General features: G+C 42.6%; 1 protein-coding gene across 1 annotated transcript in view; it reads left to right on the forward strand.

The window, feature by feature from the left end:
* Positions 1 to 24,298, forward strand: part of SCUBE1 (signal peptide, CUB domain and EGF like domain containing 1) — a 194,353-nt gene that overhangs the window by 33,051 nt on the left and 137,004 nt on the right. Inside the window, exon 3 of the mRNA XM_070946765.1 lies at positions 22,304 to 22,432. Within this exon, the coding sequence (XP_070802866.1) occupies positions 22,304 to 22,432 (129 nt within the window). The remainder of the gene's footprint in view (positions 1 to 22,303; positions 22,433 to 24,298) is intronic.

Here is a 24,298-nt window from a genome sequence, read left to right on the forward strand (position 1 = left end):
AAATTACCTGCCAATCATTTGTCACAAGAAGCTGTTTTTTGTAGGTTTTAAGGATTGAGATAGCCGATGTAGCTCAGAATTTGAATACCTGAATACCAGAGATAAGTGTATTTCCTTTTCAAATTTAGAAATCACTGTGTATCTACATAGGTCTCTTTAGATGTCTTTCATTTTGACTACTAGTCATAATTGTTTGTGATTGTGCCTTCACTATGTCTTTTCGTTTATATAATTTCTAGTTTTTCTCATACAGTATTTTTTCCTTCAGGGTTTTAAGATGACCTGCTGCCTGAGTTCATCAGAACCTTTTCTTCTTAAATCCATTATATACTTCTCTTTTCCTTCCTTGATATGAACTTATGGGTACCATTGTACTCTTGTCCCAGCAGATGAGTTACCTTCACTCCTTCAACCAATCTCTTATATATTTGTTGATTGATTGATTTATTTAAAACTCTTATAGGGCCGCCCATCTTATGTGCCACAATTCTGAGTGGCTCACATTTTTAAGGCTCCCAGTAAACCAGTAAAATCAGAACCCAGTATTCTAATCAACTGTCTTCATACATCAACAAATACCATTCTCAGGCTTTAATCTCACCCTATCCCACTGTGTTGTAAGGGTTAGATCTAGAATACTCAAATCAGTGGTGGGTTCCTCCTGGTTTGGCCCGGTTCTCCCAAGCCGGTAGCGGTGACAATATGACATCACCGAACCGTTTCTGCCCCCTCGTGTCCCCCCAACCCCCTGCGATGCCGGGTTAGAGGCCGCAAAGGCACGACCTAGTCCAAAGCTCCAGCGGCCGCCCAATCCCAGGCAGCCACTAGATCTTCAGTCGAGCCGTGTGCCAGAGCCTCAGGAAATGGCCCAATCATATAACAGCCGTGGCCAGAGGAGCTTTCTATCTGGTTCGCCTGATTCGCCAATTGTGTCCCTTTCTAGACTGGGACTCATTACGCACAGTCACTCAAGCCCTCGTCATTTCCCGACTTGATTACTGCAATGCTCTCTACATGGGGCTCCCCTTGAAGTGCACCCGGAAGCTCCAACTGGTCCAGAATGCAGCCGCGCGAGTAATTATGGGAGCAACATGGCACTCACATACAACACCTCTTCTACGTGAGCTGCACTGGCTTCCAATGGCCTTCCGAGTGTGCTTCAAGGTGTTGGTTCTTACCTTTAAAGTGCTCCATGGCTTAGGACCTGAGTACTTACGAGACCACCTGCTGCAACTGATAACCTCCCATCAACCAATACTCTCTCACAGAGTAGGCCTACTCATAGTACCATCATTAAAACAATGTCGTCTAGTAGTTCCAAGGGAGAGAGCCTTCTCTGTGGGGGCACCTACTCTTTGGAACAAAATACCCCCTGGAATACGAATAATCCCAGATCTTCGCACTTTCCGACGTGCCCTGAAGACCTTTCTGTTTCAACAAGCAGGGCTAGCATAAACATCTAAATTCTATGCCAAGGTCTTAGCAGATACACCAAGTTGACTCAATTTATTATTTACTGTTTATAAAAAAATATATATTATTATATGTATATGAAATCTTAATCTGTTCACCGCCCTAAGTCCTTCGGGAGAAGGGTGGTATAGAAATTAAATAAATAAATAAATAAATAAATAAATAAATAAATAAATAAATAAATAAATAAATAAATAAATCTTCAAATCTACAGGGAGAGCTGCAGTGCAGATAGAACACGACGAGGAGAGAGATACACGAGGAGAGAGAGAGACGCCTTCTCATGGCCTCCCTTATATAGACAGCTTCTTAAAGTGGCAATAATCCTGCTGACTCATCCTCAGTTCATCGTCCTGGTCCACAGCCTTACAGCAGCTGGTCAGCTTTAAATCTGCATTACGCTGACATATAAGAATGAAAGCACTTTGCTCATAAATTTAGTATTTGATGTTGCTTGGTGTTGATCTTGGCACCAATAGAACAAATTTGTACTTGGGATACCAACGTGGCATCACGATCACCACTATGGACAGAGGCCACACTTTGGCATTGGCCAGGCTTCCTGCGGTGCCTGATTAAAGGGTGGCTGGCCCAAGTCATCACTAGTAAATATGTCCAATTATTTTTTCCAGTAATTAAATCTACTTCTTAAATTTATCTAGCTTTCAATTCTGGAGCTGACATTTTCAAATGAATTTTAAACACGACATGATTTTTTTTCCCTTCAACTTTAGCGCAATTCTGTAACAACCCAAAATAGTATTAATTATGTGCATTAAGACAAATAATTGTCCATGAATGCACTGTACTTGAAACCAGCCTGAAAAACTAAATACAGTGGTCTAAATTTGAGGTCTAAATACGAGTATTGCCTGTCTCAAGTCCTCAAAATGTAAATAAGACTTTGAGGCATAATCCTGAGCTATCTAGACCTGATACATAGATGCTTACTCCACATTATAAAACCATACCTAGTGGGTCTCAGATTGGGGAATATTAGTCTTTTTTTTTTTTTTGAAGAAATTTTTTATTTTAAAATAAAAAACATAAAACATATATCCATCATCCATACAATTGCAAACAGTGTGTCGATCGGTTACAAATCTTTTGTGCTTCCTCACCATATTCATTACTTACTAATTATCTGATTTCTCATATTACCAACCTAATAAGTATCTTTGTAGCATAATCCCCATTAATCTCTTTTCATAACAATTATTTTCAAATATTTATATTATAATATTCATTTCTTCATTCTCAATCAACAATAGTCATACCATTTTGTATTATATTTTATATATTTCTACCATTCTTATGTTCTAATAATCTCATCCCCATTTCATTTCCATATTTTATTATCTAACCATTGGTAAAATAAATCCCAGATCTTATAATATTGTTTATCTTCTTGTTCTCTGATTTAAAATGTCAATTTACTCATTTCAGCGCATTCCATAATTTTCTTAATAACTTCCTCCTGTGTTGGTATTTTCTCATTTTTCCAATTTTTAGCAAACACAATTCTAGCCGCTGTTAACACATTAACAATCAAATATCGCAATTCTCTATTGTATACTTCTGGTACAATCCCTAATAAAAAGATTTCTGGTTTAAAGTCTATGGGAATATTAGTCTTATAGGCATAAGACATCACTCTATCCAGGGTTGGGTTTCACTTACCTTTACCACCAGTTCGCCCCACATGCACTGTCCGCGCATGTGCTTTGCTTGCTCGCGTACTTTCCACGCATGCGCCCGGCCTCGAAAACGTGCCTAAATAGCACGACTTGGAGCCGGGGCAGGTGGGCGAGCCCATCCGCTATCTCCGCTACCGGTTCGCCCAAAGTGGTGCGAACCGGCTGCATACCACCTCTGACTCTATCTCATCACAGTCACATAAACGATGCAAATAATGTAGTTTTATCTGAAGTTAAAATAGGAGATTCCCAGAAGTGACATACAATCTTTAGACGTGAGCTTCAACTTTTACCAGAGCTTATTCTCTTCTTTCTAACAACATTAAAACTTAGCAGGACATAATTATTGTTTGTCAGGAGGAAAGTCAATTCTGGAGCGGTGAAAACAGTGTTTTCTTTATGACAACTAATTTCATAGTTCAGACATGTCTCTGAGCTCAGCTTTTCCTGGATGTGAAGCAAGCATCTGTGACCTGTCTTTGCTCAACTTCTGGGCTGCCAACTGATCCTGAAGACAGCAAATCTGGCCGTTCTCAACAGATTCTGGCCACATTCTGGGATGTTTTAATAGGGTTTTATTCTAGGAAAGTGCAGCTGGGAGCTTGTAACCTAGAGTGTGCAACTCTATTTTCCTTTCCATCTCCAGCAGCTTCTAGTGTTTAAAATCCAAGGCTGAAGGCAGCTGTGAAAACCCCAGAAGGAAAATAAAGCAGCTGCCAGTTGTTTCCAAATAGGACATTTTTATTCCTGATGTGTTTCAGAGTAGAATTTGTAATTAAAGAGCACTGGAAGTGAGCAGAATGAAGGAAAGCAGCATCAAAAGCTGACTTGGTAACAATTTGTAAATAATAAAAGTTGCTTACAAACAAAACAATTACAAACAAACAATATCCCCTACGCTGGCAAGAAAGAAAGGAATGGATTAGGTCAATGATGGCTAACCTTTTTGGCGCCGAGTGCCAAAAACACCCATAATGCAATGCACATACAACCCCTCTGCCTGTCCTGCCCCCTGTGCATGTGCATGCGACCCCCCCGCCTGCCCCGCCCCATGCATGCAGTTGTGACCCCCCTGCATGCAACCCAGGGGTGGGTTCTAAATTTTTTTTACTACCAGTTCTGTGGGCGTGGCTTATTTTGTGGGTGTGGCTTGGAGGTCATGTGACTAGGTGGGCGTGGCTAGCTGGTCAGAGTCATTTCTGGAAGGTCCTCACACTTACGACCAGTCCTCACACTTACGACCCGACTCATTTGTTTGCTTTTAACACTGATCAGCTGTAGGACGGCCCTTTGAAGCCCCGCGGCAAGAGTTTAAACAGTTTTTTTTCCCTCTAGTCATCAGCTGGGACTCAGGAGGCAGCAATAGATTGGGGGTGGGACCAAATAAAAGGTAAGAATAACGTGGGGGGGTGGAGGGGTGGGAGGCCGGGGGGGGAGAACCGGTTCGGTGACGTCATATCGTCACCGCTACTGGCTCGGCTGAACCGGACCGAACCGGGAAGAACCCACCACTGATGCAACCCCCGCACATATGTGTGTGACCCCCGCATGCGCCCCCACCCCCCGGGCATGCACGTGCATCTCCCACATGCGCCCTGCCCCCCATGCATGCGTGGTAGAGACTCAAAAACCAGCTGGCTGGCAGGAGGTGCACGCGCATGCACGGCGGACCTGAGCTTGGGCGACGGCTCATGTGCCCGCAGAGGGGGCTCTGTGTGCCACCTGTGGCATGCGTGCCATAGGTTCACCATCATGGCTCAGCTGCTTTCTCAGCTGCATCCCTAGAAGTATGCTTGGTACCATCCTTTCTTTCATTTCTTAAGAGGCTAAAACTGTGATTTTTCCAGTATGTCTTTGACTTGAGTTGATTGTGGGCAACATCATAGGTGTATCTGTAATATTAATTTCTTTGATTATTTTTGTTTGTTTCTTTATATTGGATCTTTTTAGGGAGAAATCTTAAATTTAATCCCGTCGGAATCTACACTTAGATTTTGAACAAGAGTCTGACAGTTTATTCTCTGTGAAGCATTGTTCGCAAAAGGAGCTAAAATGTAAAACTCCTTTATAAATTTTCGTGGAATGAAAACGACACTGAAAAAAAAACCATAGACAGGATCTGCACTAATTTGCATTGTTTTCTTCCTTCCTCTTTTTTTTAATTCCAGTTTTATTTATTTCACCCATTTTGTTTTGCTTTGTTTTATTTCATTCTGGTTTGCTATTTTCTTATATCTGTATATATTAATTGACAAATCTATGTTGTATTTCAAACTGCTTTTATTGGTTGTTTCAGTGTTGTATCTAACTTCTCTGGTCATTGACCATAAATAATTAAATATTGGAGTCATAGATTCATAGGACTGGAAGAGACCTTGGAGGTCTTGTAGTCCAACCCCTGCACAAGGCACTAGTCCTTATTCCATCCCAAACAACTGGTTGTCCAGTCTTTTCTTGAAAACTACCAGCGACATAGCTCCCACAATTCTGGGAGGCAAGCTAATTATTCTCACTCTTAGTAAGTAATGTGCATGCCGGAAACCAGAAGAGCAGCTGGCGATAGCGCGCATGCCCACAGAGAGGGCTCTGGGTGCCACTTCAGGCACGTTCACTATCACGGATCTAGTCCCTTTGTTTTCTACTAGACTCTTTTCATGGCCTTTGATTTTTTTTCCCAAAGTTCAGGTTTTTCTCTAACGATTTTGCTTTCGCATCATGAATCTAAAAATATTGAAGGTTTTGCTTTAATATTAATGCTTCCAGTAAACTGTCTGGTTTTATTTAGTTCCGTATTGAATTATTTATTCTTCTTGCAATCCAAGGCAATCTCAACCCTCATCTCCGGCATCCCAATTCAAAGGCATCTAGTTTTCTTTGTTCAGAATTTCTGATGCTTTGCCAGCCGTATGTTAGAATTGGGAAAAGCAGGGCCCTGATAATGTATATCCTTGTATGACTCTGCACTTTAATGTTTAATTTGGTTTCGTCATAGTCTTCTTCCCAAGGAGCAAATGGTTCTTTTTTTATATTCTTCATGAGGGTACTCGTAAAGCCTATGAAGATAATGACTGTTAACACATCAGTTTCATCTGATCCCATATATATTGGGCTACTGTTGCTTCTTGACATTATTATAGCAGTGGTGTTGTATGTTGTGTATGTCAGTGGTGGGATTCAAATTTTTTAACAACCGGTTCTGTGAGCGCACGCTTCACACTGAAAATGGAGCATTTAGAAGCTCAGCTTCTTACCTTCCATGTCAGCAATTTTTTTTTTTTTAATTTTGATTTATATGCCGCCCTTCTCCGGAGACTCAGGGCGGCTTACCATGCCTTAAGCAATAGCCTTCGTACTTTTGTATATTTATACAAAGTCAGCTTATTGCCCCCACAAACTGGGTCCTCATTTAACCTACCTTAGAAAGGATGGAAGGCTGAGTCAACCTTGAGCCTGGTAAGATTCGAACCTGCAGAAATTGCAGGCAGCTGTTCTTAATAACAGGGTTCATTAAACCACTGTACTACCAAGGCTCCTGATGATAAATAGAATAGTGAGAGGGGGGGAAATCAGCTGTGTCACTCGATTGAGATGAGCTAGAAAGTAGGAAATAAAGGACAGGATTAGGCGAGGCCAGCTGATCGTCAGACCTACCGGTTCACCTGAACCGGTACGAACCGGCTGAATACCACCTCTGGTGTGTGTGTTATATTATTAAGCAGCAGTCTGACTTTCCCCATCTCTTCTTTCACTTTCAACAATGAAGTCTTAAATCTCCCTCATTTCCAGCATCAAACTGGTGTCATCAGCATATCTGTTGATGTTTCCCCTAGCAAATTTAATCCCAATTTCTTTTTCTTTTAGGCAAGTATTTCTCATGATATATTCAGCCTATAAATTGACAGTATACAATCTACACATACTCCAGAGGTGGGTTTCAGCAGGTTCTGACCAGTCCTGGAGAACCGATAGTAAAAATTCTGACTGGTCCCGCCCCCATCTATTCTCTGCCTCCCAACTCCCAGCTGATCGGGAGGAAATGGGGATTTTGTAGTATCTTTCCCCCAAAGTGGGATGGTAATGGAGATTTTACAGTATCCTTCCCCTGCCACGGCCATCAAGCCACGGCCACCAAGCCATGCCACGGCCACCAAGCCACGGCTGCCATGCCACGGCCACCAAGCCACACCCATAGAACTGGTAGTAAATTTTTTTGAAACCCACCATTTTTTTTTTATTTGATTTATATGCCGCCCTTCTCCGGAGACTCAGGGCGGCTTACAATGTGCTAAGCAATAGCCTTCATTCTTTTGTATATTTATACAAAGTCAGCTTATTGCCCCCACAACTGGGTCCTCAATTTACCTACCTTAGAAAGGATGGAAGGCTGAGTCAACCTTGAGCCTTGGCAAGATTCGAACCTGCAGTAATTGTAGGCAGCTGGTCTTAATAACAGGGTGCCTTAGACCACTGTACTACCAAGGCTCATCATTATATATTACCATTGATATACTCCTTTCCAAACCTTGAACTACTTAGTTATTCCATATCGAGTTCTAATGATGGCTTCCTTGTGATGATAGTAATTTTTAATAGGCAGATAAGGCAACCCAGTGCATGTTTTTAAGGCTAGCCATAGCTTGTTGTGGTCTCCATAATCAAAAGAATTTCTGTAATCTACTGATTATAGTAAAAAAACCATCCTATTTTTGAATTTCCTGATTTTCTTCATTATCATGGATGCTATCAATCCTTGGTTCTCTTGCTTCTATTTTGCTCTTAAACCTACAACATTACATTATGTTGTAAAAATGCAGGTCTTGATTTCAGGGAGAGGGACAAACACAGTGAAGGTGTACAATACTGCTTTTCCTTTAGTATGATTACATTTCCAAACCAATATTCTGTAGAATAACCAGTTCACAAATATGCTTGTCTTGATAAAAAAAAATTAAATACAACCATACTATTAAGAGGAATATAAACTTGTCTAAAACACGCGTCTCCTGACCTGAATTTGTCTCGGATATATCCTTCCCTTCCATTATATTATTTGAGGAGAAAATGTTGTCCTTGAAACCATTTAATCTTAATTGCTTTGTATCTTAATAGAGGTTTACTAACCAAAGAACCAAATTATTGCTTGAATGAAGCTGTTTTAAACTTAATTAAAAGCTTTCCTTTAAAATTAAAAATAGCCCACAGTAAGAAAAAAACACACACATGAAAACCCTTTTTAAAATGACTTGTTTAAAATACCTTTAGACAATAACATAGTCTCTATATAACCGCTCATTATGTAGAAGTATTGCAGTTAATTAAAATTGTAAAAAGCCCCATTCATGTGGAATCACACTATATTCTGGGGATGGAACTTTAGTTTTTAGAAACGCTGTGATAATAGAGTTTGGAGATGGGGTCCTTTATACTTTTGAGTTTTTGTGAATTCATAAATTCCCAGGTGAAATTCACAGATTTGCATTTTTAAAATATTACTAAACTGTTTCAAGGAAAAATGTGCAGAACAGAGATGATATTCAGCAGGTTCTGATCAGTTCTGGAGAACCGGTGGTGGAAATTTTGAGTAGTTCAGAGAACTGGTAAATACCACCTCTGACTGGCCCCGGCCCCATCTATTCTCTGCCTCCCGAGTCCCAGCTGATCGGGAGGAAATGGGGATTTTGCAGTAACCTTCTCCTGGAATGGGGTGGGAATGGAGATTTTACAGTATCCTTCCCCTGCCATGCCCACCAAGCCACGCCCACAGAACCGGTAGTAAAAAAAATTGAATCCCTTAAAAAGAAGATAAATTTACTCCACAATTTTTTTTGCTGGGTATAATCACAGATTGTACGGTTATAGAGACTAAATTGATTTTAAATTTAATAACTGCAGCTAGACTTTTGGTGGCGCAATATTGGAAGAAGGAAGATTTGCCTACTATTGAAGAATGGACATTAAAAGTAGCGAATTTGGCAGAAATGGCGAAAATTTCAGCATATTTGAAAGATCATTCACAAGGAAGATATATATCGGAATGGAGAAGATGGATTGATTATATTCAAAATAAATATCGGACTAAAAAGTATCAAATAGTTTATGAATGAATAGAAAAATTAAGAGTATTTATATTTAGTTAAGTAAAAGGGGAGTTAAAGTGTGAAAGGGGGGGATAGGAATCCATAGTTAGTTAGCTTAGTTTAGTATATGATTGTTAATTGTTATACCCTGTATTTTGTTCTGGGAAGTTCGGGGAGATGGGTTGGGGGGGGGTAAGGAAGGGAGGGGGGGATAGGGAAATATTTGTAAAAAAAAATTTTTTTTGGTAAAACTCTTTAATTAAAAAAACAAAATGAATCCCACCACTGGTGCAGACTGAGTCATAGGATTCAGGGATTTCACAGACAAACTTGTGCAGTTTTCTTAGCAACATTTTTCAGAAGTGTTTACCTATTGCTTTCTTCATGGGGCTGAAAGGATTAATCACCCAGTTGGCTTTTTGTCGAAGGGCACAACTAGAATTCATGGTTGTCTAGTTTCTAGCCTGGTGCCTTAACCTACTCTCCCAAACTGGCTCTCATTTTAAATTTTGAACAAAACCCAAAAAGATGTCTCTGCATTGACAATTCTTTTGATAGTCTGGAGGTAATTTACTTCATGTTAGTTACATTATGAATGAAGTAAATCTTCAGTCACATGCATGAAAATAAACATCAAGTTGATTTCCAGAATATGTATTCCTATATGTATTTTGTTTCTATTGTAAGCAATTTTATGATTACTCGTGCAAAACATTAAAATGCCTATCTCTCACTGATGATCAATCAAGGTATAGAATAGGTGGTACCAGGCTCAGCGGCAGTGAGAGGGATCTTGGAGTTCTAGTGCACAACTACTTAAATATAAGCTAACAATGTGGTTCAGCTGCCAAAAAAGCCCACACAGTCCTAGGCTGCATTAACAGAGGAACAGAATCAGGGGTGGGCTTCAAAAATTTTAGCAAGAGATTCTCTGCCCAGTTGCTGGATGGGCATGGCCATGATGGGCGTGGCCTAATTGGCCTCCTGCACCACAGCAGAGGGGGGCGTTTTTGCCCTCCCCGGGCTCCGGAGGCTTTCTTCGAGCCTCCGGGAGGGCGAAAATGGACTCCCCAGGCTCTGGAGGTCCTCTGGAGGCTGGAAACAGGCCCATTCCTGGCCTTCCCAAACTTCCGGTAGGCCCTTTTTTCGCCTTCCCCGAGCCTCCACGCGCGACTTGCACTTACCTGCATCCAAAACAGGCCGCATGGGGACTCCTGGGAGGGGAGGGGTGGGCGGGATCAATCAGTGAGATTTGGGGGTTCTCCGAACTGCACAAAACCTTAGCTAGAGGTTCTCCCGAAGCCCTGCAAACCCCCAGCAGCCCACCCCTGAATCAAGCTCATATGAAGTGTTAGCACCACTTTATAATGCCTTGGGAAGATTACACTTGTAATATTGCATGCAGTTTTGGTTGCCACAATATAAAAAAAAATGCTGAGACTCTAGAAAGAGTGCAGAGAAGGACAACAAAGATTATTAGGGACTAGAGGCTAAAACATAGGACGAAACAATTGCAGGAACTGAGTATGTCTAATCTAATGAAAAGAAGGACTGGGGTAACATGAAAGCAGTGTTCCAATATCTAAGGGTCAGCCACAAAGAAGAGGGAGTCAAGATATTCTCCAAATCACCTGAAGGCAGGACAAAAAGCAATGGATGGAAACCAGTGGTGGGTTCCTCCCGGTTTGGTCCGGTTCGGCCGAGCCGGTAGCGGTGACGATATGACGTCACTGAACCGGTTCTCCTCCCCCTGCCCTCCCACCCCCCCACGTTATTCTTACTGTTTATTTGGTCCCACCCCCAATCTATTGCTGCCTCCTGAGTCCCAGCTGATGACTAGAGGGAAAAAAAAACTGTTTAAACTCTTGCCATGGGGCTTCAAAGGACCGTCCTACAGCTGATCAGTGTTAAAAGCAAACAAATGAGTCGGGTCGTAAGTGCGAGGACTGGTCGTAAGTGTGAGGAGTGGTCGTAAGTGCGAGGACCTTCCAGAAATGACTCTGACCAGCTAGCCATGCCCACCTAGTCACATGACCTCCAAGCCACACCCACAAAATAAGCCACGCCCACAGAACCGGTAGTAAAAAAAATTTAGAACCCACCCCTGATGGAAACTAATCAAGGAGAAAACCAACCTAGAAATAAGGAGAAATTTCATGACAGAACAATTAACAAGTGGAATGGCTTGCCTTCATAAATTGTAGGTGCTCCATCACTGGAGGTTTTTAAGAAGAGATTGGACAACCTTCTGTCTGAAATGATATAGATGCTCCAAGGTTCCTTCCAACTATCCTGTCCTGTCCTGTCCTGTCCTGTCCTGTCCTGTCGTGTCCTGTCCTGTCCTGCCCTGTCCTACCCTACCCTACCTTACCCTATCCTATCCCTGGCTTGGACATAGTCTCACTAAAACTTTATTGATTTTGTTTATCAAATGTATATAGCCATCCTTCTCATAAACATGAGTCTTTTAACTTGTTCATGGTGCCCTCAAAGGTTCATCAAGATGCTCTCAAAACAAATTTAATTCCAAGTTGTTGCATCCATGCGTTTTTCTTGGCAGTGAAATGGAAGTGTTCTGTTTCGTTGTTGTTTTTTAAATTTCCTGTCTAGCCAATAATCCTGGAATCCCCAGGGAATCCCACATCTAAGTACTAACCTGGGACAATCCTGCTTAATTTTTGGACATCACCCAAGGTCAGCTGGCTGTTACCCCAAGCTGAGGTAGATAGTAAATCCAAACCCTGTTGACACGCTCATGTCATTTTCTTGTGAACAGTACAAAAATGGTTTCCATTGCTTTCTTCCAAGATGTGCTTTTGACTTCTTAATCTAGGCTAAGCTTTTCAATTCCCCTGCAATTCCCTGCCTAAAAATTAACTGGAATGAACTAGTTTCCACATAACTGGTCACTGTGCTCTCCAGAGCTATATTCAAGATCAGGTCATCCAATTTAACATTTTGGCTGCCAGGGAAGGATTGAGGAGACACTCCAAAATTGGAGGATGGAGTTTTGTGCCCATCATGCAAGATTTCTGATTGTGACAATTGTATCTGTGCAAGAAGTAAACGTTGGAACACATCATAGTAGCTGGAAGAAATTTCTCTAAAATTTAGAGTGTAGGGATTCCATCATTAAGGTGTTTTATGTGTATACCATACAGAAGGTATACCCAATTTTTATCAATAAATATTTTAATTGTACCAAAGGGGCTTTTTCAGGAGGCAACTGGACTTCCTTGTTTTTTGTTTTGAAGACATTTTGCTTCTCATCCAAGAAGCCAAGAAGTTTTTTTCCTTCTAGCTGATCAGCTGAGACTCAGGAGGCACAATAGATTGGGGGTGGGGCCAAATAAAAGGTAAGAATAACGCAGGGGGAGGGGGGGGCAGAGGGCGGGGGGAGAACCAGTTCGGTGACATCATATCATCACCATTACTGGCTCGGCGGAACCGGGAGGAACCCACCACTGATTGGCTCCCAGATTGGTGCAGGAGGCCTTCCAAGCCCAAAACAAGGTGCGGGTGTGTGTGTGCATAAACCCCCAAAATGCAATGCGAGCACCCCCGCACATGCCCCTCACCCCCCACACTTGCGTGCATGCATCCTCCGCAAGCTCCCTGCCCCCACATATGTGTGGCAGAGACACAAAAACCAGCTGGCTGGTGGGAGGCGCGTGCGCATGCCCGGTGGAGCTGGGCTGGGGCAACGGTTGGCGTGCCAGGTGACATGGCTCCGTGTGCCACTTTGGGCACGCGTGCCATAGGTTCGCCATCACGGTGCTATAGTATTAATATAAGTGAAAAGGGAAGTTAAGGTGAAGGTCCACCCATCTAAATATCTACATTTGAGTTCGAGAGAGATAAAGTCATCACCATGGCCTTTTCCTGTTTTGATCTGCTTGGCCGAAGATAAGATTTCTGCACAGGTTAATGAAGCCCATTGCACAATACATATACACACACAAACACACAAACACACACAATTACACCATTATGGCTGCAATAGTTGACTTTTTTTGCCATGCCTTGCAAATGCCCTTGGTATGGTCAATGACTCCAAGCTTTGATAATACAAGTACATTTCTTCCCATCGTTTTGAATCTCTTTCTGAATTTTTCCTGTTTTTTTTTTCTTTTCTTCTATTGACATTACAGTAAACTTTTAGTGTTTCTTTATTGCTTTTAAGCAGTCCTGAGAGGTTGTATAATTATATGCAACCTTGGCCACTGTAATCACTAGGCGGGAAAGAAAAAGCACTGCGTATGATAAACTTCATTGTCATTCACTTTGACAATTATCTTTGTCAGTGTATTTATTTTATTTTATTATTTGATTTGATTTGATTTGTATATCGCCCTTCTCCAGCAGGATTCAGGGCGGTGAACAGCCGAGATAAAACAGAGCATACAAAATTTAAAAAACAGTTTAAAAGGTAATTAAATAATTTTGGCCCACAATTTAAAACAACCCAATTAAAATCAATTTCAAATTAAAACCGAAACGGATGGGATCAAGCCAGCCCAGCTAGGTGAAATAAATGAGTTTTCAGGGCCTGACGAAAAGTCTGGAGGTCTGGTATCGTGCGTATCTCTAGGGGGAGGTCGTTCCAGAGGGCAGGTGCCGCCACAGAGAAGGCTCTCCCACTGGGGGTCGCCAATCGACATTGTCTGGCTGACGGCACCCTGAGATGGCCCTCTCTGTGCGAGCGTACTGGCTGGTGGGAGACTATTGGTGGCAGAAGGCGGTCTCGTAAATACCCTGGCCCTAAGCCATGGAGCGCTTTAAAGGTGGTCATTTGTGAGTGTATATTATTTTTTTCCCCATTTTTGACCACATTGCAAGATAGATGTACAATCTTTTGTTCAGTTGCTCAGTCCTTGCATATGATGAGAGGCAAATGTTTTATCCTTTGGGGGTAAATGGATAACTAAGGCTAACCATGGTCATATGAACAGAGAGAAGGCAGAAAGAAATATCCCCCACTTTCTGCCGTAGTTAGAAAAAATAATGTAAGCATTTACAACTGCGTAGACTGATGGTTGACTAATAACAGATACCCCAGTCCTAGAATGTTAATTAACAACTTCTCCTTCTGCTCCTCATGGGCTATTATCAAAGCTGTTCCACTTCTTTCTTTTCTTTCTCCCTAATAAACATCAGGTTTTCTTTCTTTAGCTTTTCCATTCCCATTGATCACCCTTGACCTTGTCTCCACAAACAATCCTTCAGTCTTTAAATTTTTTTTTTTTACAGTTTCCTCAGGCCTTCACATCTTGAAAATATCATGACAGCTAGAAAACAATAAAACGAAGAGGCGTGCGGTGTGTTTTTAATTGATTTTCGCAGAGCTTTCAAAAACCATGTCAATTACAAGCCTGTAACGCTTACAGGCAAAACGCCTTCACCTTAACAAATACATCTCTTGATCTACATACAAGTCTTACTCAAGAGAAGCTAGAAAATAGTACTTTATTTTCTTTGCTGGGAATCAAATGAATAGTATTATCATGCAAGTAGCATTTTCTATGATTGGCATCAGTGGTGGGTTTCAAAAATTTTTACTATCAGTTCTGTGGGCGTGGCTTGGTGGGCATGGCATGGCTTGGTGGGAGTGGCTTGGTGGGCGAGGCAGGGGAAGGATACTGTAAAATCTCCATTCCCACCCCATTCCAGGGGAAGGTTACTGCAAAATCCCCATTTCCTCCTGATCAGCTGGGACTTGGGAGGCAGAGAATAGATGCGGACTGGGCCAGTCAGAGGTGGTATTAATCAGTACTCCAAACTACTCAAAATTTCCGCTACCGGTTCTCCGAACTACTCAAAGTTTCTGCTATTGGTTCTCCAGAATTGGTCAGAACCTGTTGAAACCCACCTCTGATTGGCATTCAATCAGCAATATGTGATGATTAGTGTCATCATGTAATCATAAATAATGAATGAACAAACACGTGCACCAGTGGTGGTATTCAGACAGTTGTATCCGGTTCGCGTGAACCGGTAGTGGTGGCTGCGGGAGGCTCCACCCACCCGCCCGGACGTCATCACGTCCTGTTTTTGATGCTCTGTGCATGTGCAAAAGGTGCCCGTGCTCACTTTTGCGAACCGGTAGTGAAGGTAAGTGATTACCACCCCTGACGCGCACACACTCTCACGCACTCACACGCTCTATTGTAGGGGTGTCAAACTCACGGCATCACGTTGTTGTCATGTGCTGTATTGTGATTCTCTCCCTTTGCTAAACCAGGGATGGGCATGGCCAGCACGTGACTCATCTGGCCCGTGGGCCGCGAGTTTGACATCCCTGCTCTATTGTATTCCCTTAAGGAAATACATGCTGGAGTAGATATAATAGGCAGATGTCTAAATTACAGTGTTTCCTTTGGGAAAAAGTAACATCTAATCATTTCATCCAAAAATAGATAATTGTAGATTTTTAAATCATACAGAAAATCTGGAATTCCATTCCATCACCCCCCATCCCCCACCCACCCTCATAAAGCCTGAAATATTTCTTAGTCCCCAGCCTATGGAAAAGGCTTAGATTCATTATTTTTGTCTGGATGTATTAGCCACCATCACTATTATTTGTGGTCAGTACTGTTATGTAACCTCACGTCACTTTAAATATAGAACTCAAGAGGGAAGGGGGATGTTAGTGCCATCTTATATCTGTTTGGAAAAGGCCAGGAACTACACAAATCTTTCTAAGTATAATCTTCCTTTCCATCTTCACCTTATTTTAAGCATCAGGTGTGAGCCATATGGGCTACATAACTTTGATAGGGGGGAGCTTGTTTTGATAGTGATAACAAATATAAAAGGATCCTTGTATACTTCCTCTCCCCCACCCCCATTCCTGCCAAAAAACAAGACAGGAGTAGAGAATCTTAAGAATTTCTAGAGCAATATCTTAATCTTAAAATTTTAAGAGTTCATAGAATTCAATATAACGCAGGTGGAGGTAATAGAACAAAGTTAAATGAGTGTCTTAGATTTTAAGAGAGATCATCTCAACTGACTTAGACAGACCATGGGAAGGATTCCATGGATGGTAATCTTAAAGGAGAAAACAAGAAGCTTGGGAAACTCTGAAAAATGAAATTATAAAAGCCCAGTCTAGCATAATACCACTGAGAAGAAAAATAAGAGACCCCAGATGAAACCAGCATGGTTGCATAAAGAACTCTCTGACAAACAGAGAGATGAAAAGGACAAGTATTTAAAAAATGGAAAGAGAGAGACACAACTAAAGCAGAATACCAACAAATAACCCGAATCTACAAAGACGAAGTCAGAAAAGCTAAGGCTTACAATGAACTAAAACAAATGTCAAAAATAATAAATAAAAATAATAAATTTATTTCAATATGTAAAAATCAAGAAAAAAGTCAAGGAAACAATCAGTCCACTAATGGGAGAAAATGGCAAATAGGTGACTGGTAATAAAAAGAAAGTAGAATTGTTTAATACATTCTTTGCACCTGCCTTACAGAAAAGGGTGGGGGGGAATAACAACCTACTAAAGGCAGAACCCCAAAAGACAGACTAGGAATACAAGTCAAAATAGGCAAGAAAATGGTAAGGCAGCACCTATAGATTCTAGATGAGTTCAGATTATCAGGACAAAATTACAGTACATCCATGGTTATTTAAATAACTGGCAAAAACACTGTCTCATATCTTTCAAAGATCCTGGAGCATCAGGGAACTACCAAAGGACTATGAAGCTAATGTGGTTTCAATTTTCTTAAAGGGGCAAAAATAGTTCCAGGAAACTACAGACCAATCAGCCTGACATCAATATCTGGGAAGATCATGGAAAAGAGAATCAAGCAAGGGATCTGTAAACACCTAGAAATAAGAAAACTATTACAGAAGCCAATATGAGTTTCTCAAAAATAGATCATGCCAGACAAACTTTATTGCATTCTTTGACAAAGTGACTAAATTAATAGGTCAGGACAATACTGTGAATATACAGTAGCATACTTAGACTTCAGTAAGGCATTTGACAAAGTAGACCATAGCCCAGTGATGGCGAACCTTTTCGGCACCAAGTCGAAGGGCTGCAACCAGGAAGAGGAGCTGCCCACGGTATATGTGCATGTGCGCGCCCGAAAATGAACTTCCGGTTTCCAGCGCACGCATGCATGCTGGACAGCTAGTCTTCCAGGTTTTTGGTGCACATTTGCGTGTGATAATCAGCTGGTCGGCACGCATAATCACACAGGAAAATGGAAGACCAGCTCTTCCAGTTTCCGGCACTGCCACACGCACGAAGGCCAGCTGATCGTCACGCACACATGCGTGCCAGAAACCCGGAAGAGGAACACGTAACGCTGCACGTGCCAGGCGACATGGCTCTTCATGCCACTTCAGGCACATGTGCCATAGGTTCTCCATCACAGCCATAGCCTATTTCTTGGTAAGATAGAAGGATGTGGGATAAACAGCATCAGCAGCATCAGATGCATTTATAACTAGCTGACCAACCATACTCAATTTTTCCAGATGTTTGCACAGGTGCATTTCTAAATTATCTCCCTTGACACTAAAACAGATTATTTATTTTCTTTTTCTTTACTCATAGAGTACCATTGTTGCTCTGATGCTGCAATTACCAAAGCAACAGGGAACAGGCTGTTCTTTTTGTTCTTAGAATCCTCTTAGAAACTTTGGAGAAGGAAGCTGCAAAAAAAATCTTCACAACAAAGTAGCAACATTCCTTCCTTATAACTTAACTTTTGTTTAATTCAAAAGTGAGGGTAAGAAGAAAAGGGAAGTAATCTTACCTGGGTAAAGGTATATTTGCCATATAGCAGGCAAAAAGTTGCCTACTATATGGGTGAAACAGAGGTTTGGTGGCAGAAGAAATGAAGAAAACATGGTGGTCAGGAGATGCACTGGACCTTATGGTCTCAATGGGTCATTGTTAGGTCAACTGAAAGAAAATAGTGATCTGTAATAGTGGCGAAATCTGTAGATCAGGTGTAGGATGAGGGTTTAGGCAGGGGTGGGCTTCAAAAATTTTAGCAAGGGGTTCTCTGCCCGATTGCTGGGTGGGCGTGGCCATGGTGGGTGTGGCCTAGTCTACCTCCTGCACCATGGCAGGGGGAGCATTTTTGCCCTCCCTGGGCTCGAGAAGCTTTCCTCAAGCCTCTGGGAGGGTGAAAATGGCCTCCCCAGGCTCCAGAGGCCCTCTGAAGGCCGGAAATGGGCCCGTTTCCGGCCTTTCCGAACTTCTGGTAGGCCTTTTTTTCGCCCACTCCGAGCCTCAGTACACGCCCTGCGCTTACTTGCATCCAAAATGGGCCACGTGGGGACTCCTGGGAGGGGCGGGGTGGGGTGGGTGGGGCCAGCCAGGAGTGGGATTTGGGGGGTTCTCTGAACTGGACAGAATCTTAGCTAGAGGTTCTCCTGAACCCCTATGAACCAACCCCCAGCAGCCCACCCCTGGGTGTAGGTTTGTTCTCCGAGCTTGTGGGTTGGTTTCCATTTATTACCTGAGGATCACAAAACTTACAAGACCTAATAAACGGAAACCAACCCACAAGTTCGGAGAACAAACCTTCACCTTCAAAGTGGTGAGCAGCTGGGGATTTAGCCCAGCAGCCCAGGAGGAAGTGAATATACAAGATAATGACAGGCCCTTGGAGGGGAGCTTGACCATTAGCATTCACTGGCTATTAGTTTCATCTTCTATACTTCTTTGTTGCCATATCATTTATTTCAATTTGTGTTCCTTCAACCTTTGTGCAAGCCTACCTGCTCATTTCAGATGCTGAAGAAATATTTCCGTTGTAACTAACTACTGACACATCAGCAATCAAAATATTACATTTCAAGCCTTTTTAGTGCTCAAACTCTGCTTCTGCCTGATTTCCCCAAGTGCAATGTTTTGGAATTGGATAGCTGAGATTTATGCAGGCAGCCGGCTTCCTGATGACTGCATTTCTACAGAGGTTCAAGAACATAAATTAATGAAAGTCAATTGCAATTTATGTTTCTCAAATTAGTTCCAGATCCAATTGTAAAAGGAGCATGGCATGAAAGAAAAACATACATTCTAGCCAAATACAGCTCATGTTGGATGAAAGGTTGTCATTAAGCAATACTCAGGATAGGAGCGTCTAGACTGTAGTTTAAGATTGTTCATTATTTTTCTTGCGGATAATTTTGACCATTACCATAAAAGCATCGTTTACTGCAGGGGTTGGAGACCTTCAGACATGCCCAATTTACAATTCGAACCATCTCTCTCTCTCTCTCTCTCTCTCTCTCTCTCTCTCTCTCTCTCTCTCTCTCTCTCTCTCTCTCTCTCTCACACACACACACACACACACACACACACACACAAACCTACAATACACATTCTTTTCCCTTTGTCAAGCATATGACAGAAATACATTGCAGCAGTTTTAAGAATTCATTAGGGTTTGTCTGTCTGTGCTTGGAACTCCCCCCACCCCAAAAAAATTCAGCAGCTTCCCATGATTTCATAAAGAAAGGGCCCCATGTCTGTAATAGGAATATAAGAAAATATGCATATTGGACCTCAGTCCACTTTATTTAGAGCTAATCAGGGGTGAAATTCGACTGGTTCAGACCAGCTAGGGCGAACCGGTAGGGACGATTTGAATCGGTTCGCTGAACTGGTAAAAACCATCCCTGGTTGGCCACGCCCACGCCCGCCCACTCGCCGCTCACCGCTTCCGGCCGCTCACTCGCCCCTTCTGGCCGCTCAACCCATTCAACATTAAATGCTGCAGCAGAGATAATCTGAACTTTTCTCCCTCCATTCACAGCAGAGCTGCTGCAACCTGTCCCTTTAAGGTACTTTGACCCCTGGGAGGGAGGGGGCTGGAGGGGGGACCATAAAGGGAGCAGCAGCTCTGCTGTGAATGGAGGGAGAAAAGCTCGGCTTCTCTCTGCCACAGCATTCACTATGAGCTCTTTTGGTGCTCATACACACATTTTTAACTATCGGGTTCTGTGGGCGTGGCTTGATGGGGGAGTGTCATGTGACTGAGTGGGCGTGGGCGTGAGTGACATCGAGTTGGTCATGCCCACTCAGTCGCAGGACCCCACCACCACCAAGCCACGCCCACAGAATCGGTAGAGAAAAAATTTGAACGTCACCACTGGAGTTAATGGTAGCAACACCTCACAGTTTCAGTCTGGAGTTTTTCCATCCCCAAATAGGACAGTCCAGGATTAAATTTGGAGGCTCCACGCAAAGCAATCTTTCTATAATGTTTCACTGCAGATTTTCACTTTGTGACGAAGACAGAGGAGCCTGTGTTGGGAATGAGTTTCACAAGGAGGATGGGGAAAGCATTTAGGACTCTGTGTCGTTTATTATAGCTGTGGAAATCCTCTGAAAGAAGGGCCTTGAAATCTGTGAGGGCATTTAAGGGGCATGTTTCTCTTAACCATGAAAGCAGCCATGTTTTCCATAAGCTTGACATCTGTTCTGGCTATCTGCATGAGAGAACCATTCACAGCTACTTCACTTCACTGGGAGAAAGGCTCTATTGCAGGGGTGTCAAACTCAAGGCCTGCGGGCCGGATCGGGTCCATGGGGTGCTTAGATCTGGTCCACAGGGCCACCCTGGAAATAGCAAAGGACTGGCCCATGGTACCTCTGCCAGCGAAAACGGAGCTCGGGAGGGCCGCATGTAGCCCACCCAAGGTCCGTTTTCAGCTACGACAGCCTCCTGCAACCCTCTGCCAGGGAAAACGGAGCTCTGTTTTCGCTGGTAGAATGCTTGGGCCACCACAGATGCCCCCGACATGACTGATGTCGAGCTGGCCATGCCGCTCCCCCCCCCCCCGAGGTCAAGCACAACCCTGATGCAGCCGTCAATGAAATCAAGTTTGACACCCCTGCTCTATTGCAACAAAATATGTCAGATTGTAAAATATACTGTATACTTCACAAGCCATTCCAGTTCTTAATACAGTACGTTCCTACTACAATGAGTATCAGTAGCCCGTCTGTTTTAAACATTTCCCTCCAAAAAGGACAGACCAAAAAACCAGGCGTCTGAATGGCAATAGTGAAGTGTGCCCATCCCACCTCTCCATGTTTACAATAATTATGGGAGATGCGTTGGGGGCACCGAGGGAAAGAGCATGAACACTGTCCATGATCAACTTCCACCTAGTAGTAACCATGAGAAGAGTTTTGTATTAAGTTATGGGAAGGCTAGGCGAAAGGGAACAAGTTTGAGTTTGAGAAGGTGCCTTAAGAGAGTGCATTTTCATTTGTCAGGAGGACCATCATCAGTTTAGAATAAAGATTCCTTACTAGTTGTGCTAAAGCAGGGGTGTCAAACTCAATTTCATTGAGGGCCGCATCAGGGTTGTGTTTAACCTGGGGGGGGGGGGCGGCATGGCCAGGGGGTATGGCCAGCTTGACTTCACTTGTGTCAGGGCCCCCCCCCCGAGCTTCATTTTTCTCTGGCAGAGGCACCATGGGCAGGTCCTTCACTGTTTCCAGAGGGCCCCCGCGGACCAGATCTAAACACCCTTCAGGCCAGATCCGGCCTGCAGGCCTTGAGTTTGACACCCCTGTGCTAGAGTGAATATCTAGGAAGCTTCAAGTAAGTTCTTCACAGCTGATGATATAGGAATATCCCCTGGATATCATTAATAAAATCAAAATGGCAGTCAGAATGGTGTGATAAAAGCGCCATATTTTTTTTTAAATGCATCTTGTGTGTACCCTGCAGACAGCTCAGTGAGGGTATTACAAAATATATAGGATCTTGAATACAAAGCAAGCATTTATTGATATCCCACATAGTAATGACATTTCTGTTTAGATTAAGAAATGAATTTTTATGTATCCTTATAAATGGAAATTATAGCATTTTAGCATTAATTGCCTTTATTGTTGATTAGACCCTTGGCCATATCAAAATACAGAATAAAACATAAAACTTTAGAAAAGTATTTTAGCATTAATTTTACAATATTAATCAACACTGATTTCTGTTAAATTTGGTATTATATACCTGGCACTAAGTTTTTTTCCTTCTTTTTTCTTGTTTTCAGACATTGATGAATGTGAAAATGACTTCTACAATGGCGGCTGTGTACATGAATGCATCAATATTCCAGGGAACTACAGATGTATGTGTTATGATGGCTTCATGTTGGCTGAAGATGGACACAACTGTCTTGGTGAGTCATTATAGTGTAGAAACCTGATGGTCATATGATATAATTTCTTATCTGTTAACTACTATTCATTCCTCCAAGGAAGCACAAAACTATTTAATTCCTCTGATAATCATCATGATCTTATTTCAGGCTTTAAACTATGGATAGTTTTCTTCAAGTATTTGGCTAATGTCATTCAGATTAAACTGTAGATCTGGAACTATGATCCAATCTATCTGAGGTAGAATCTGTATCTGTAGGTTTAACCGGTGGGATGCTGCCTGTTTAATGACTGGTTCAGTGAGCGCGCGCTTTGTACGCACAAGGTATGTACAAGGTACGCACAAGGTACGCACGAGGTCTAAGGTCCTTGCACGCAGCGCTGAAAATGGAGCATTTAGAAGCTCAGCTGCTTACCTTCCAAGTCAGTAATGGTAAGTAGAACAGTGATGGGAGAGGGATCAGCTGTGCCACACGATTGAGATGAGCTACAAAGCAGGAAATAAAGAACAGGATAGAGTGGTGCAGGAGGGCGGGGCCAACTGATCACCGGAGCTACCGGTTCACCTGAACCGGTACAAATGGGCTGAATACCACCTCTGATCTGTATGGAAATGAAGGTGTGAAATAGTCAGCTACAGCGCTCCAGTTGGTTCAGCAGATGCAGAATGGCCCCAGGTCCTATTCCAGGTCCAGCAGCCATGCCTCTCCTGCAGAAAACTCACGGTTATTTTACCCAAAAGGTGCAGAGGAGAGTCAGAAAAAAAATGAGAACCTTCACTGCTCAATGTCACCAGCAGAATTCCTGATCAACCAGTCATGAGTCTCCTTTGCACTCAGTCTCCTGGCAGCCTCAATGGCACGATGGGCGCTTCTCAAACACAATGACTCTCTTATGGATAACTATCAGAATTTCATGGCAAACTTCAAAGAACACTGAAGGAAGTTATAGGAACATGCCAGATTCAGGAACTTCGACAAGGCAATAGAAGTGTCTGGCAGTATATAGAGGAATTCAAATTAGTCACAAAAGATTTGGGTTGGAATGAAATAGCTCTAATGGCTCAGCTCAGAAGATTCTTTAGGTCAAGGGTCTCCAACAAAGCTGGCTGGGAAATTCTGGGAGTTGACGTCCTCCAAGCTTAAAGTTGCCAAGGTTGGAGACCCCTGCTCTAGGTGAAACAACATTTAACACAATCACTTAAATATGAGCCAGCAGTGTGCTGCAGCTGCCAAAAAAGCCAACACAGTTCTAGGCTGCATAAACAGAGGGATAGAATCAAGATCACGTGAAGTGTTAATATCACTTTATAAGGCCTTGGTAAGGCCACACTTGGAATACTGCATCCAGTTTTGGACGCCACAATGTAAAAAAGATGTTGAGACTCTAGAAAGAGTGCAGAGAAGAGCAACAAAGATGATTAAGGGACTGGAGGCTAAAACATATGAAGAACGGTTGCAGGAACTGGGTATGTCTAGTTTAATGAAGAGAAGGACTAGGGGAGACATGAGAGCAGTGTTCCAATATCTCAGGGGTTGCCACAAAGAAGAGGGAGTCAAGCTATTCTCCAAAGCACCTGACGGCAGGACAAGAAGCAATGGGTGGAAGCTAATCAAAGAGAGAAGCAAGTTACAGAACAATTAATCAGTGGAACAACTTGCCTTCAGAAGTTGTGAATGCTCCAACACTGGAAGTTTTTAAGAAGAGATTACACAACCTTTTGTCTGAAACGGTATAGGGTTTCCTACAGGGGGTTGGACTAGAAGACCTCCAAGGTCCCTTCCAACTCTGTTATTCTATTCTATTCTACTTTAGGTCAGGGGTGGGGAACCTTTTTTTTCTGTCAAGGGCCAGTTGGATATTTATAACATCATTCACAGGCCATA

Source organism: Pituophis catenifer, unplaced genomic scaffold (assembly GCF_029215685.1).
Source record: "Pituophis catenifer annectens isolate HBS135680 unplaced genomic scaffold, rPitCat1.0.hap2 SCAF_7, whole genome shotgun sequence".
NCBI lineage: Eukaryota > Metazoa > Chordata > Lepidosauria > Squamata > Colubridae > Pituophis > Pituophis catenifer.